Source organism: Giraffa tippelskirchi, chromosome 3 (genome assembly GCF_054371585.1).
Source record: "Giraffa tippelskirchi isolate mGirTip1 chromosome 3, T2T-mGirTip1v1.2.pri, whole genome shotgun sequence".
NCBI lineage: Eukaryota > Metazoa > Chordata > Mammalia > Artiodactyla > Giraffidae > Giraffa > Giraffa tippelskirchi.
The window spans coordinates 138,655,001-138,670,253 of NC_137277.1; the positions used below are offsets into that span (position 1 = coordinate 138,655,001).

Below are 15,253 nucleotides of genomic sequence, written 5' to 3' on the forward strand. Positions count from 1 at the left end.
ATTCTGTGATAATGGTTTTGCGCCCCTATGATTATGGGCGTGTCATTGAACATCTTCAATTGGATGACCCAAATATGGTCACGTTCTGAAAAGCTAGACTTTTGTCAAATCTCTGCATCTTTAATGTTTTTTAGAGACTAGAATTGTGTATGTTTATTTGGTACTCACTTTACTTATCTGAATTACCAGGCATGTAACGAGTTTAAGTACAGGTGTCCAGAGTTACAGAATTGAAAGAATGTGATTACTAGCATTCAAAAGTTGTCCTTAAATGTTGTTTGATGGGAACGGCTTTCTCTAGAAAATGTCTTCCATTCTGTCTCTTCAATGGCTCTAGTATCCCTCTTTTTTTCCCCTTTTGTGAGAAATTGAGCTTTTGTGATTTACATGTTTTGCGGAAGCTTATTCCGCCATTCGGAGAAGGCAATGGCACCCCACTGCAGTACTCTTGCCTGGAAAATCCCGTGAACGGAGGAGCCTGGCGGGCTGCAGTCCATGGGGTCACTGAGTCGGACACGACTGAGCGACTCCACTTTCACTTTTCACTTTCATGCCCTGGAGAAGGAAATGGCAACCCACTCCAGTACTCTTGCCTGGAGAATCCCAGGGACGGGGGAGCCTGGTGGGCTGCCGTCTATGGGGTCGCACAGAGTCGGACACGACTGACGCGACTTAGCAGCAGCAGCAGCAGCATTCCGCCATTGCCTTTGAAATAAATCATTTCTTAGCAGTAACTTTGGAACACTTACTTTGTCTAATGCTTAATGACAATTCTACATAAAAATGTCCCTTCCTGTTACTCCTAGCCCCCAAAGAAAACCAGTCTATGAGGAACTCCTTCAAGAATATTTGTTCAGTTGTCCTGGGAGTTTGAATGGCCAATAAGATAACCTTGTTTACCGTAGTTCAAGAGAGTCTGTTTTTGACACCAAAGTTTGGAGTAATAGCTAGATGAGTTTAGGAGCAATCCAAGTATATGATAAACCTGAGAGCTTTCAGTTAAGGATTTCAAGAGTAAACCCCAGCTATATCCAATTTACATAAAAAGCGAAGAGTACTGGTCTCAATGATTATGAAAAAAATTTTAATCTGTTTAAAGATTCTATTTGTTGAATGATCTGGTTTCGAAATGTAGCTTCCTCATGACATCATCCATTTTGCCTTTATGCCTTTGAATTTTAGGCTCTAATGAAAATTTTTTGTTGTTTGGTTTCTGGAAGAAGTTTCTAGAAAAAATTTATGTGAAAGTATGTGACATTCACTGTTTACCCTTTTGCCTTGCTTACCATTAAGCTCAGAGTGAATTTAATTCTTAACCACAGCAATTTTATTAGTTCACGTGGCTGGGATATTTGCTTTTCCTCCTTTTCTTGGTATTATATTTTATTATCCATGCAATATTAGATTCTGGAAGGAGGCAGAATGTGAGTTATTTTTTTTCTTAGTCAAACTCTGAACCATTGTCATCCAAGGCTATGCTATCTCTGTCAACAACTTCAATTCTGGATTAGGTTACTGATCAAGGTTAAGATTTTACTACTGTCCTAAGTATGTTATAGGAAAATGTAATGATCTCTGCTCAGTTTTCCATGCAGTGCTCTTATTTAATTTTGTTAGTATTATTCCATCATTTTGGAAACCACTTGACACAACTCTTGACTTTTTAAATTGTTCTCTTTTTCTGTGGCTCTTTTGGGGTTTGCTCACTGGGTATAAATCCTGAGGCCATGAGGTCTCTGCTTTTTCCCCACTTGTCTGCTTTCTCAGCAGTGTATCCTCTAATCTTTGTATAGGTAATAGTTCATTTTTCATCCAAGCTTTATTCTTATATTTATCTCCACATACCTAATGACTTTGGGGCTTCCCAGGTGGCCCAGTGGTAAAGAATCCACCTGCCAAGTAGGAGTCGCACGTTTGATCCCTGGATAGGGAAGAGCCCCTGGAGAAGCAAGTGGCAACCCACTCCAGTGTTCTTGCCTGGGAAACCCCATTGGCAAAGGATCCTGGCGGGCTCTAGTCCATGGGGTCACAAAGAGTCATACACAACTTAGAGACTAAACAACTGTCCGATGACTTCAGATTTAAAATCTTGACCATATATCTGTTCTTTTGTCTCATTTCAGCCTATTTTGCATGTTGTTTCAAGATTAATTACAAAGTTATAATTTCAAAAACCACTCCTTCTAGAAAACCAGTAATGGATTGGGATGCATGTTATATCAAACAATGCTGTGTAGCACTTGAGATTTTTGATTAACTTTTATTTTATGCCAATGCTTGCCCAACATGAACATTTTTATCATACTGTCTTCTCTCTCAAGAATGTCATACTTCACTTCTGCAAAATGTAGATGTGTATATGTCTTAGTGAAAGATCTCTGGGAAGGGTTAGCAGGTGGAGAAGAGGGAACGTTTTTTAAAGTTACTTTTTGTTTGGCCATTATATTATTTAATTAGAAAAAGAGAAGGATGATTCTGGGAAAGTATCAGTTTGTGTATGCCCTTTAGAAAATAGGTAATGCATACAGGATACAATATCAAAAATATTCCATTAAAACAAGGTCATTTTTCCCCTATCAGATTGGCAGATGTTAAATTAAGTGATGGAAGGGGTATGGGAAATAGGAACTCTTTACATTGCTGGTGGGAGTATAAATTCAGCTATCTTGGAGGGCAGTTTGGTAGTAATCTGTTAAAAGCTGCATATCTTTGATGCAGTAATGCTGTTAGCTCAACTATATAATTAAAAATATATTAAAAGTGAAAGTGCAAACAAATGATTTCAGGTAGCTTCAAATAGTACGATTTTGTTTTTGTAGTTCATATTTATTCTTAATAAATGGTAGTCAGCAGGAAAAGAATCATTACCTCATATTTTGTACTGATTGAATTTCAAAGTAAGGTTAAGTACTTAAGCATTTCAGCAACGTTGAATTACGTCTACTCTATAGAATAGCACTGATAATGAAGTTGAAGCAATATTGGCATCCCATCCAGGTAATACATTGTTAAATAGAAAGACAGAACCTCTGTTTAAACAGGGGACAAATTCTGTTCTGATCCTTTAATCATTTGCTTTTAATTTGTAAAAGTGAACATATTTACAATTCATTTAAATTGAAATCAAGATTGAAATATATTTAGTTCAATCCCTGGGTCAGGAAGATCCCCTGGAGGAGGGGTGGCAACCCACTCCAGTGTTCTTGTCTGGGAAATCCCATGGACAGAGGAGCCTAGTGGACTACAGTCCATGGGGTCACCAAGAGTTGGACACGACTGAGCTACTAATAATTTACAATACAAACTTATAAACCCTTCTTCATAAAGAAAATATATTTAATTTTGGGTGTGGGACTTTGCAGTGAACCCTTCAGTCATTTTATTTGTGATTTGCTCAATATTTTTTCTAGATTAGTTATCAGTGAGTTTTAGTTTTGTTTGAATGCCCGACCATAATGTACATCTTAAAATTGTTTGTGGCCTGATGTTTATTTTAAACCACATGCATCTATTTAGCCGTTGATAATACCTGGACATAATCTGTAATAAACTGCATGCTCTTAATTAATAATGCTTAGATGTCATTCACTGAAGGAGCATGAATTAGATTCTGAAGTTTAGTCTACTTGAGTTTAGCTTCTTGTTTCTAGGCTTTATATTTTTTACAAAGAAGTCTGCCTACCTAAAAATCAACTAACCTAGGGAGTTAGTCTTTTTTGGTGAAGACTTGTATGTAGGGAAAAGTGGTGGTGATGGGGAGTAGACACAGTTTTAGTCTGAAAAAGATCAGAGTCACCTTGAAGAGAAATTTGTTGAAGATATATGTGGGTGTCTTCAAGTTTTAAAAAATCAGTAAAAAACTGCACTACTTCCTTCTTGTGATTTTGAAGTGAAGAAAAATTATGACTGTAGAAACCGAAAGTCTGCCTGTAGGATTTGCAGTCTTTAAGCACCTCAGTCTTCAAATTCTTTATAAACCAAGGAGTTGCCTGTGTGTGCCATTTCACTGTTAAGTCATTTGATACTAAGAGGAATGTTTAAAGCTAAATGAAGTAACTTTTTATAAATAAATATCTAACTGTAGATTTCTCTAAGTAAGGTAAATAGTTTTCAGACAGAGATGCTGTTGCTATGATTTTATCCTGGAATCTACTCAGGTATAAATTACTTTGGTTGTGAAACACAGGTGCATAGGACCAAGAACTTCCCTTGGTGATTTTTAAACTTTAGAAAAATTTGATATTTGTACCTTTTTAGGAGTCCAGGTTAACAAAACTGAGGTGTAGATAGATTTTTCGCTAATATTTTTGGCACAGTATTATGCTTGTTAGAGAAAAGTGGGGGAAAACTTATGTTCCGTAGAAGTGGAATGGTTAAGTAAATTATGACACATCCACATGAGAGTTTATTATTCAGTCATTTAAAGTGAATACAGATACTTTTTAGGGATATAGGAAAATATAATGTTAAGTCAAAGGTTATAATACAAAATTTTCTATGCAATTTGATGTCAAGTCATCTCAAGCTTTTAAAAAATGCTTAGAAAAAGTAGTGGAAATAAGCCAAAATGATGTTAGCAGTTGTGGTTTGTGAGAACAGATGTTGTTATTCCTGCCTCCATGTTACTTTTAAGATCTCTCATTATGATAACTTCGAATCAGGGAAAACACATTTTAAATTTGTAAATCTCTACCCTGCTGTCCTGGTGTGCTATCCTGATATCCTTTTTCTAGTATATGTAACAGTATTATTGCGTTGAAAAAAGTTCTGAAGAAGTTGTGAATGGGTTTGTAAAGCTCCTATTATCGGCATTATCCAGTTGTAGTCTCTTTTATCCTCAAACATCAAAGTTTTAAATTTCTTAACTGTTTTTGGTGTAAGTTTCCTTATAAAATGTTGCCAGTTTTTCTGCCATATTAAAACATTGTAATGAATAGAGTTTAACATTTCTTAGGTTTATTATAAGGGGGTATTACTATACTGTGCTAAAATACAGTGATGCTCCAAGGCAAGTGTGGCAAACTTCTTCTCTCAAGGGCCAAATGATGCATGTTTTTGGCTTCTGGTCTATTAAAGCTATCTGGTCTATTAAAGGTATTCAGAGCATCTGTTGTAGCAAAGAGGGCATAGACAGTAGATAAATGAGTAAGCATGGCTTTCTTGCAGTAAAACTTTATTTACAAAAACTGGTGGCCCTTACAGTAGTTTGCTGTTAGTAGCCCTTGCACTGAACTGTATTTATTTGTGTAAGATTTTCTCTGATACCCTGGTTCTGGTTAGAATGGTTTGTTCTTCTGTGGATTATTGTATCAGTTGCTACATTTTGTTCTTGGCCTCTGTGTCTGCAGTCCAGCTATTTCCCTCATTCTCACCTTCTATACCCAATCCCCCTTACCTTTTTAAAAAAAATGGGGTAAGATTAACATAACATAAAATGTACTGTTTTGACTGTTTTTAAATGTACAGTTTCATGGCATTAGGTACTCCCATTACTTTTTTAAAGAACCCAGATAATTAAGCTTTATATGTAAAATATATATCTAAATCCTTTATGTCTACATTATATAGTCCTGAGTGAGTAAAAGTTTATGATTTTTAGTATAGGAACTTAGGAGGAAATTTGTAGGAATATAATTTATAGGAATTTTGAGTAGCTCAAAAACTGAGAATTAGAGTTGGAAGTGATTTTAAAGACATCTATTTCCACCTCATTTTACATAGGTTATGAACTGGCTACAGTTATTAAATGACCTAACCAAGGTCATAAAGTGTTAGAACTTACTTTGTTTTTTCTTCCAGTATTAGGAGATTAATATAACGCTTTATAAGTTTTTAGCTTTAGTATTGAAAGAGACCTTAAAAACCCATCTCCCCAGCTGACGTTTTTTCCCTTCTGATATACTTGCTACAGTTTGTTATTCATCTCTGTTTGAATACTCATTGAGAAGAGAATTTATTACCTTTGAAGGCAGCTCATACCATTTTCAGGGTTGTTTTGTTTTTCCTTATGTGTAGCTGAAATCTGCCTTTTGTTAACTTTCACCTATATATTTTAGTTATTTTGAGGAGGTCATCTCTCGTGTGATATTAGAGTAATTTCAGTGATAGAATTCACATATCTGTATTTTTACAACTAGAATGACTTGTTAACAGATACTTGACTAAAGGAGTACAAGGTTGGAAGGACAAAGTTGGACATCTGGGACTTGATCTGCCCAGGTCCTCACTCTCGCATTGAAGTCAAGCAGATTGAACCCTTGGGTTAGACTCATGAAGTTGTACATATGGACACTTTGTCATCAGCTGATGTAGACAGCTTGGCCACTTGTCACATAAAGCTCGCTTTTGTGTTTCTTATTTTGACTTGCTTTTGAATAAATTTAAATAAAGTCCAGCTAAAACAGCTGCCTCGTCTCATCCTTGCTTTGTAGTTTACAAGATGCAGTTTTAACAAGGCAGAATAACAATTTAGTCATCTAATGTAAGCAGTTTTCCTGTTAGCATTTTGGTTAGAAATTCTTCAGTATGTAAGGAGTCTCACTTTTCTTTATTTTGAATAAACTCCAGGTATTCCTCCTAAAATGGAGTGTAACAACTCAGCACAGTTGGTGTGGCATAGCAGAAAGAATCTGAGATTAGGAACCAAGTACTGACTTTCTAGGCCTCAATCTGGTCCAACCACTTAAGTTGTGTGGCATTGGCCATATTACTTGACTTTATCTGTAATTTGGGGACAGTTTACCCACTTTGCTTTATCACTTGGAGTTTTAAGATGAAACAATAGAAAGTCCTTTTAAAGTAAAGCTTTAAAAAATGTAAAATTTTGTTTTTGAATTCTCTAATACTTACTTAGCCTTGGGGAAAAATGATTTAGAGGTATCACTTTGTCAGACTTATAATGGTATATGATCAGCCACTATGAATTCAGCTTTCAACCTCACAGGTTTAACCTGCTAATTTACTGGTGTTATGGATGCTTTGTATTAATCAGATCGCTCTAAAATCAAAATGATAAACTGATTTAAAAACAGCTCCAAGTATTTTTTTCAGATCATTGTTTTAAAATGAAGATACAAGTAAAAATACCAAAGCATTCTTTTGTATTCTATTAGTAGGCATCATTTTTTTTTTTACTTAGTTGAAGAAGTTTTTGATTATCTAATAGGCTTACTATACTATATTATACATTTGAGTTATATGGAGTTGACAAAAAAGATGTTACCCCAGCCTTCATAGTTTGGAAAGGTCAAGTAATATGAAACATTATTCAACAAAATAAGACAAAGTAAGTTGGTTTCCATTTTTTTCCCCTCTCCTCATTTTGCAGTTCATTTTCCTTCTTTCATTTGATAATAGAGTTTTTTACTTAGAAATTTTTGATAGCATAGATAGTACATAGGCAAATTATAAACTAAATATCAGACTAAGGAGTTTTAATTGTCCTTTTGTATTGGGAAACAGGTTGATCAGTAGTCAGAGACAGTGTCTTCATGTTTGTAGAATTGGTAAATTTGTAAATTTTTTGGTAGTCTCCTTATTTATTGGTTGATTTATATAGAACTCTCTCAACCCTGAAAATTAGGTATTTTAACAGCTCGTGGGTGGAAACAGGCACCCTAATTCATATATCCTATGCTCTGGCATTTACTGTTCTTTGTAAATACCTAGTGAATGTTTACTTTCATTGCTGTGGTCATTCTGTTTCCTTTGCTGAAAGTCCTCTTCTGTTGCCATATTTCCAGCTCCTACCCATCTTTTAAGTCTAGCTCAAATCCATCCTCCCCTGAAACTTTACCTTATTAGTTCATAGTGAGTAATTTTCCAATGATTGGATCCCATTGTTTGTTTCTTGTAATTCCTTATTATGTATGTCTTCTCATTCCTTTTTAGATTGTAAGCAGGGACTAGTATAATGCTGTACATGTTATAGATGCCAGTTAAATACATGGGATTTTTCATTTTTTTTTTTAAAGAAGTCATTTCTATTTTTTAGGCAGATATTTTGAGAGGGTAAAGTAGAAGAAGGAAGGGGTAAAAGAAGAAACAAAATGATGGTGAAAAGATCTTAAAGGCAAAAATTAAAAAGAAAATGAGGGAGAATAAAAGGAAAAAAGTAAAAAGTATAAAACGAGGACTTTGAATTTGCACATCTTCTATGTATACCCATTTTAGTTGCTGAGTGTTGTAACTATTTCATGTTTTTTTCCTCTACAGAATCTGAGGGCTTATCACCAATTGTTGGTACTACAATTTGAAAACCTGTTATGATCAATTTTTTTGTGATTAAAACTTAAACACTTCTCAAAAATATCCTAGTTACTATATATTCCAAAAACTACAGTTTTTAGCTTTTGAGTTTTAATGGTGAAGTATAATATCATTAAGCAGTGCCACAAAGTGGTATTAAATTTGGGGAAAGAAAGTGTTAGTTGCTCAGTTGTGTCTGACACTGTGACCCCATGGACTGTAGCTTACCAGGCTTCTCTGTCCATGGAATTCTTCACACAGGAATACTGGAGTGGGTAGCCATTCCCTTCTCCAAGGGATCTTCCCGACCCAGGGATCAAACCTGGGTCTCCTGCATTGCAGGCAGGTTCTTTACCATCTGAGCCACCAGGGAAGCCTTGGGAAAGAAGTGGGCGAGGGAGGTAATAATATCAGGAAAGGTCTTTGGGGTAATTTCTGTGTGGTTGAAAGTTTGGGGAGAACCTTTGCATTTGTTCCCCAGACTGTTGAAGTAAATTCATTTTCAGATCAGAGTCTGAGCTTTTAAATGCTCAGATTGGTAGTACTTTTTTTTTAAATCAATTTGGAACATTTTTTTATGCATTTATGTTGATTATTTATTTATTTTGTGAGCATAGTATTTTAGAGATGACTTAAATATCTCTCCAATGGATAAAAATTAGTCTCTTGTCCAAAAGTAAGTAAATATTTAGCCTTTTATGTTAGCTGTGGCAATAAACATGATCATTTTAAATTCTTTGCCCTATCTATCATAAGCTAAAGAACTGTATATTTTATGTTACTTACATAGCTTTTAGGCAAAGTAAATACCATTTACTGGTGTGATAAATACATGGAAAGCTTATTCTGCAGTTTTTTAAAGTGATAAACTACCACTATCTGAAGTGTATTTAACAAGCCATTTTCTGTAAATAATTGGTATGTTATTTTCCACTGATTGTTTTTGACAGCTGGCTCAATTTTTCTTTAAATATTAAGTCATCAGTATTGTTGAATGCTGCTTAATGGTTTTAGATCAGGGTACGATCTAGAAAAATCATACCTTATAAAAGTAAGCTAGTAAGTTTGAGAGCCAAAACTGTAGAGGCATATATTTTGGACTCAGAATTCAGAGGAACAAGGTTTCTATATATATCTCTACCACTCTACCACTGCAGTCTTGGAAAGTTTGTTGACCTGTCTGAGCCTCTGAGAAGTGGGGATAGAGTCAGTCTTTTTTTTTTTTTGTCAAACAGTAAATATATTGAGCATCCACTGTGTACCAGGAACCATACTTTATTTTGGATAATAGTAGTTTTTGTCATCTGGAGAAGGCAATGGCAACCCACTCCAGTCCTCATGCCTGGAAAACCCCATGGACGGAGGAGCCTGGTGGGCTGCAGTCCATGGGGTCGCTAGGAGTCGGACACGACTGAGCGACTTCACTTTCACTTTTCACTTTCATGCCTTGGAGAAGGAAATGGCAACCCACTCCAGTACTCTTGCCTGGAGAATCCCAGGGACGGGGGAGCCTGGTGGGCGGCCGTCTCTGGGGTCGCACAGAGTTGGACACAACTGAAGAGACTTAGCAGCAGCAGCAGCAGTTTTTGTCATCATTGTAGGGATTAAATTAGAATGCATGTAAAACAACTAATCAGAATACTTAACAAAAGTGATCCATAATTTTTAACTCTTATAATTAAAATATCCCAAATATATTTTTAAGATTTCTCTAAGAGCCAAAATTGTTCTAAGGAGTAATTATATATCCAGGATGTATCTTTAAATCACAATAATCCTATGTGTTACTTTTTTCAAAACATTGGCATGAAATTCTTGCACTTTAGGGTTGACTTTAAAAACAAGAAGCTGGTATGGTAGCTTTGAAAACAAGTAGAAGTGACATTAATGCCAACATTAGTGTTTCTTTGAGGAGAAATTTTATATATGCATGTGTAAATGTACATGCTCTGTGAGCCGACACTGTATTCTGTTGTCTTTTAGAATAGAAATATATGAACCACTCTCTAATTTTCTCTTTCTTGAAATAAAGGTAAAGCCCTTTCCAGACATTTTATATACACATACATACAAATACACACATGTATTTGTACCTTTGATTTTAATAAATAGTGATGAATGGTTAGGGGATTGGTCTACCCTAGATCTATAATTCTTATAACATCACTATAATACATATGACAGTCATGAATGTTCAGAATATTGAACTGTGTTCATTTCAGTTTCAGAGCCCCCCAAAAGAAAGTATTTATAGGTTCATTATAGTTTATCTGAAAACCTTGCAATGAATAGGAAAAAATTTTTTCTCAATTAAAAACTTGGTTAATCATAGCATCTTATACCAGCTTATTAGTTAACTAAGATTTTAATATATTTTTTATGATAACATTTTTATTCTAACAATCTTTGTGATTTGTGGCATTTGATCTATATATGTAAGCCTAGGTCACTTTAGAAATAGTCACTACAACTACTGACAGTTGAGTACTTTCTGCCAAGCAGGGCACTGAGGGTATTGAATGTGTTAAGTCAGCTGATTCCCACAAGAACTCTGTGAGGTACGCCCTGTTATCCCCCTTTCTCAAATGAGGAAACTGAATCACAGAAAAGTTAGTTAATTTACCCAAGGTGACTTGACTAGTAAATGTTATAGCCAGAACTTGAGAACTTGTGCACTAATCTTTTCTTAATTACTCTCTCCCTCAGATTTTACAATCAGGTTAATTATTTGAACTATATGTATATATAACTGTTTAAACAAATACATGACCATAACATATGTGTTATATTCAAGGATTCCCTCATAGCTCAGTCGGTAACAAATCTGCCTGCAATGCAGGAGACCTGGGTTCACTTCCTGGGTTGGGAAGATCCCTGGAGAAGGAAATGACAAACCACTCCAGTGTTTTTGCTTGGGAAATCCCATGGACAGAGGAGCCTGGCAGGCTATAGTACATAGAGTTGCAACAAGTCGGACACAACTTAGCAACTAAACCATAACCATGTTTTACATATGTATAATCATCCTATAAAAAAACAATAACAACAGAATGAAATATTGACTCTTACCTGAACATTTTCTAGGCTCATAGTTAGTATTGGGTGATTGTATTAGGCTGTACAGGAAGAAATCACCATAACAGATGATTAGGATTACAAGATATCTGTGTAAATTAATGAACATGTTTTAAATGTGCTTCTCAATGTGGTTTCAGTAATACTGTTTGATTTTCGTAAATCAGCATTTAATAATATGATAGTAGGTCTTGAGGAATAGATCAACTGTACTCTGCTTCATTGATTATTTTAAAATGGATGTAGCTAAAATCTACTTGAAAGTTCACGTAAGAGTTAATTTTGTGTTCTCTTTTTCCTCTTTAGTAAAATAAAACAGGGTCTGTTACCTAGTTTGGAAGATTTGCTGTTCTATACAATTGCAGAAGGACAAGAGAAAATACCTGTTCATAAATTTATTACAGTAAGTTTTTATATTTTTCTATCCTAACTTTTTAAAAATCAATAATATGAATCAATATATGGTGATATTGCAATGTAGTCTTAAAGTCATCTGACATGTAGATTCTGACTGACACTATTTCTCTTATTTTCAAATTTTCATCATGCTCATTTCAAGGTAATCAGTGAAAGGAAATGAAAGAAACAGTGACAAACTTGTCCAGAAAGAGGGTAATAGTGACACGGAAGTGCCATATGTATATATTCAGGTCTTGGGTAGAAGTTTTTAAATACAGGAATTAAAAACTTGTAGTTGGAATAAGCATATACATTATTTGCACTATGTATTTACAGACTCTTATTTTTTTAAAAACAGGCACTCAAATCTACAGGATTGCGAACGTCTGATCCCAGGTTGAAAGAGTGTATGGATATGTTAAGATTAACTCTTCAAACAACATCAGATGGTGTCATGCTAGACAAAGATCTTTTTAAAAAGTAAAAATTTCTGCCAAACCATTAATGGTCATTTGCTATACTATGTGGTGTTTTTTTCTTTTAAAACAAAATTGCATCTTTGAAAGCCAGTGCTTCCTGTGTAACTGAAAAAAGAGGGGAAGGGATTTATAAACATCAATTGTTAAGAACAACTTAGTGCACATTAAAGTTCTATAATATACTGGGGCTAAGAGTATACCTTGAAACTGTTCTGAGGAAATGTAGCCATGGATGTTTCCAACTTATAATACCTGGAGATTGCATTCAGTTTGAATGGAACACACTCTGTCCTGTTTAAATTGATCTCTAATTCATCTGCCTATCTTGCAGCCTTTCTCAGCATGGTCTCTGTTTCTTTTCTACAAGTTGATTTAGATGACATCATAAAATGGAAAGGCTTCAGACAGCCTGCATTCATTAGGCTTACATGTTTCCATTGTCTGCTTCTCTCCTCACATCAGACATAGGCTTACTGCATAGGCTTTTGTATTTTTGTTTTTTTCCAGAATATCTAAAAACTTAATGCTAACTTTGGACATTAATGCCTTGATTTGGTTGAATGAGAATATTTTTATTTTCCTATATTTGCCAATTTTTATTTATTTTCTTTAATGTGTTCCTACTAGTCTGATTGCTTAATAATTTGATAGACAACAAGTTTGTCATGGAACCCAAGGAAGTATATGGTATTTTACAACTAAAATTGAGTGAGAACTAAAATAAAACTGTAAACACTACTGTTAAACCTTGGCTTTTTCCTGACCATAGGCTTAGGTTGGAATAGATCTAAAGAATTCCAGCATCTACCTCGAAAATTTATTTGTATGTATGTATTTTTATATATTTTTTTATGTTATTGTCTTTGGGGGCCTAGATGATTTGTTCTAGATATCTGCTGAAGTATCCTGAAATATTAAGTCATCTGAAGGTATAAGTATTTAACTGAGATCCTCCCAAGTATCTTGACATACTGTGAAGCAGTGAGTGCTGCCAATTTTAGATCTCTGTCTTTTCACCACATGGTTCTTGATGCTGTTAACTCTGCTGACTTTATAAAGTGTAGATTTTAGGTTCATGTTGGAATTGATGTTAGGAATTTTGGGTCTTCCAAACCTGTTCTTTGTGAAGGGAAGGAAATAATTTCTAGTTAGCTGTATTTTTGCAGTAAGATTATTTTATTTTTAGTGTTCATGAACTCTGCAATGTGCCTTCTGGGGAGTTATTTTGGTATATCTGAGAATGAAGTTGTCAGAGTTGATTCAAAAACATGGTAGATAGGTGTGTTGATTGTGGGTATGAGGAATTGCTTTGAATTCCTACATGAAAGCAGTATTTTATATCTTCAGTACCGGGCAAGGCTTTTTTGTGCTTCATAAACATACTGTTGTGTTTAAATATGAAATTTAAAAAAGTAATTTAAATACACTGAGTAAACAGAAAAGCATAAAATTTTCTACTAAAAGTATATTACAAATAACAATTTGAATTATTTTAAACACTAATCCAATTAAAAACAAAAAAAACTGATGATTGTAATATAGGCAGTTCCCAACTTGACAGACGCTTAGTAGTCTATGTGAGGGGGCAGTGGAAAAGTTTATGTCTGTAGGCATATGAGTTCTCTTTTCATTCCTAGAATGAGATTCAAAACCTGTGACCGCTAACCTTTTCAGGTCACCTGGAAAGGTGATTGCTTCAGAGAAATATTTTTTCTGTTTTCAAAAAAAGTTTTCTAGTTAGTGTTGCCAGAAATAAACTATCTCACTTTCATGCAAGTGGGAAGCAGATGTTACAATGGAATTCATTTTCTCAGAGAGTATAAAGAAAGGTGGAAAGGTTTGGTTGAAGTCAATGTGTTGATATTTTACCTAAAATACATTGTTGGCTAATATATATATTCAGCCTTTGAGGGTAATCTGAGAAGCAACTAACTGTTACATAGAATTTTTCTTTAAATGGGAAAATGAGTTCTAAGCATACTTTTTGGGGCATAGTCTGTTGGAAAGTTGGAGACTGCCTGTACCTGTCTAGATACTCAATTGTTTTTAATGCTAATAGTCTTAGTAGAAGTAGAAAGTTTGTGTTGAAAAGGAATACCTTATTTATTCATATATTTTTAGCCATGTAAGTATTAGAAGTATTATCACATGTGATCATAATTTTTTTTTATCATCTTGTTTTGGAGGAAATGAGTGGTGGTCTTTGTACTTATTTGACTTTTCTTTGAAAATTCTTATCCACTATGTTATTTTACTAATGAAAAATTATATTTGAAATAGTCTATAAAACACTGATGTGCGTAACAGTTGTTAATCATAAACATTTAAGTTAAGAGGGAAAGTAAAATTATTTTTACTAGTTTACGGATGAGAAAACTGAACAAAGAAAGCATGAGAAAGATGTGACTTGTTGAAAATCATAAAACACTTCCTCTTCATTCTACTTTATATGACTTCCAATTTTCTAGTTAGATTCATGATATCCATATTAAAATAACTCCCAAGAAAAAATTGCAGATTGGAATGCTCATCATTATGCAGCTAGACACTCTTCTGAGGGATATTGGCTTGACTGGCTACAGTAATTCACTAATGAAGGCTGTTAGCATGGCTTTACCAGCACCTTCTAATAGAGTAAAAAAAAAAAAAAATCCCAGTTTCACTGACTATACAGTTTTTGTATAAAACCTCCTTTTAAAAGTGCTGATTAATTTTGAGTAGGTAAATAGTAGTAAGGTTAATAATTTTTGTTTGGCAGTCCTTACATTTTCTCATGCAACGGTTCTTGAAAAAAGGAGGATGTAGATTTGATTTGATACAGTATAGCGATTTAAGATCAGGAATTATCAGCTTTTTTCTGCTAAGAAATGTCTTTCCTTATATATTACTTGTAACTCTCATGTGCAAGTTGAATTACTGTTTGATGCATATTAAATATTAAGTCAATGACAAAACTTAATATTTAGTAGGTAACATTGAAACTATCATAAAATTTATTGTTTTATTGAAGTAAATATTATCTCTTGGATGTCAGTTATTTCTACATCTATGCT

The 15,253-nt window shown here is 34.4% G+C and overlaps 1 protein-coding gene across 8 annotated transcripts in view; it reads left to right on the forward strand.

Annotated features, from left to right (window-relative positions):
• GLS (glutaminase) overlaps positions 1-15,253 on the forward strand; it is an 84,648-nt gene that overhangs the window by 1,855 nt on the left and 67,540 nt on the right. For all 8 annotated transcript variants that reach the window (XM_081581378.1, XM_081581379.1, XM_081581386.1 and 5 more), the window contains 2 exons: positions 11,629-11,725; positions 12,080-12,201. In XM_081581378.1, the coding sequence (XP_081437504.1) occupies positions 11,629-11,725; positions 12,080-12,201 (219 nt within the window). The remainder of the gene's footprint in view (positions 1-11,628; positions 11,726-12,079; positions 12,202-15,253) is intronic.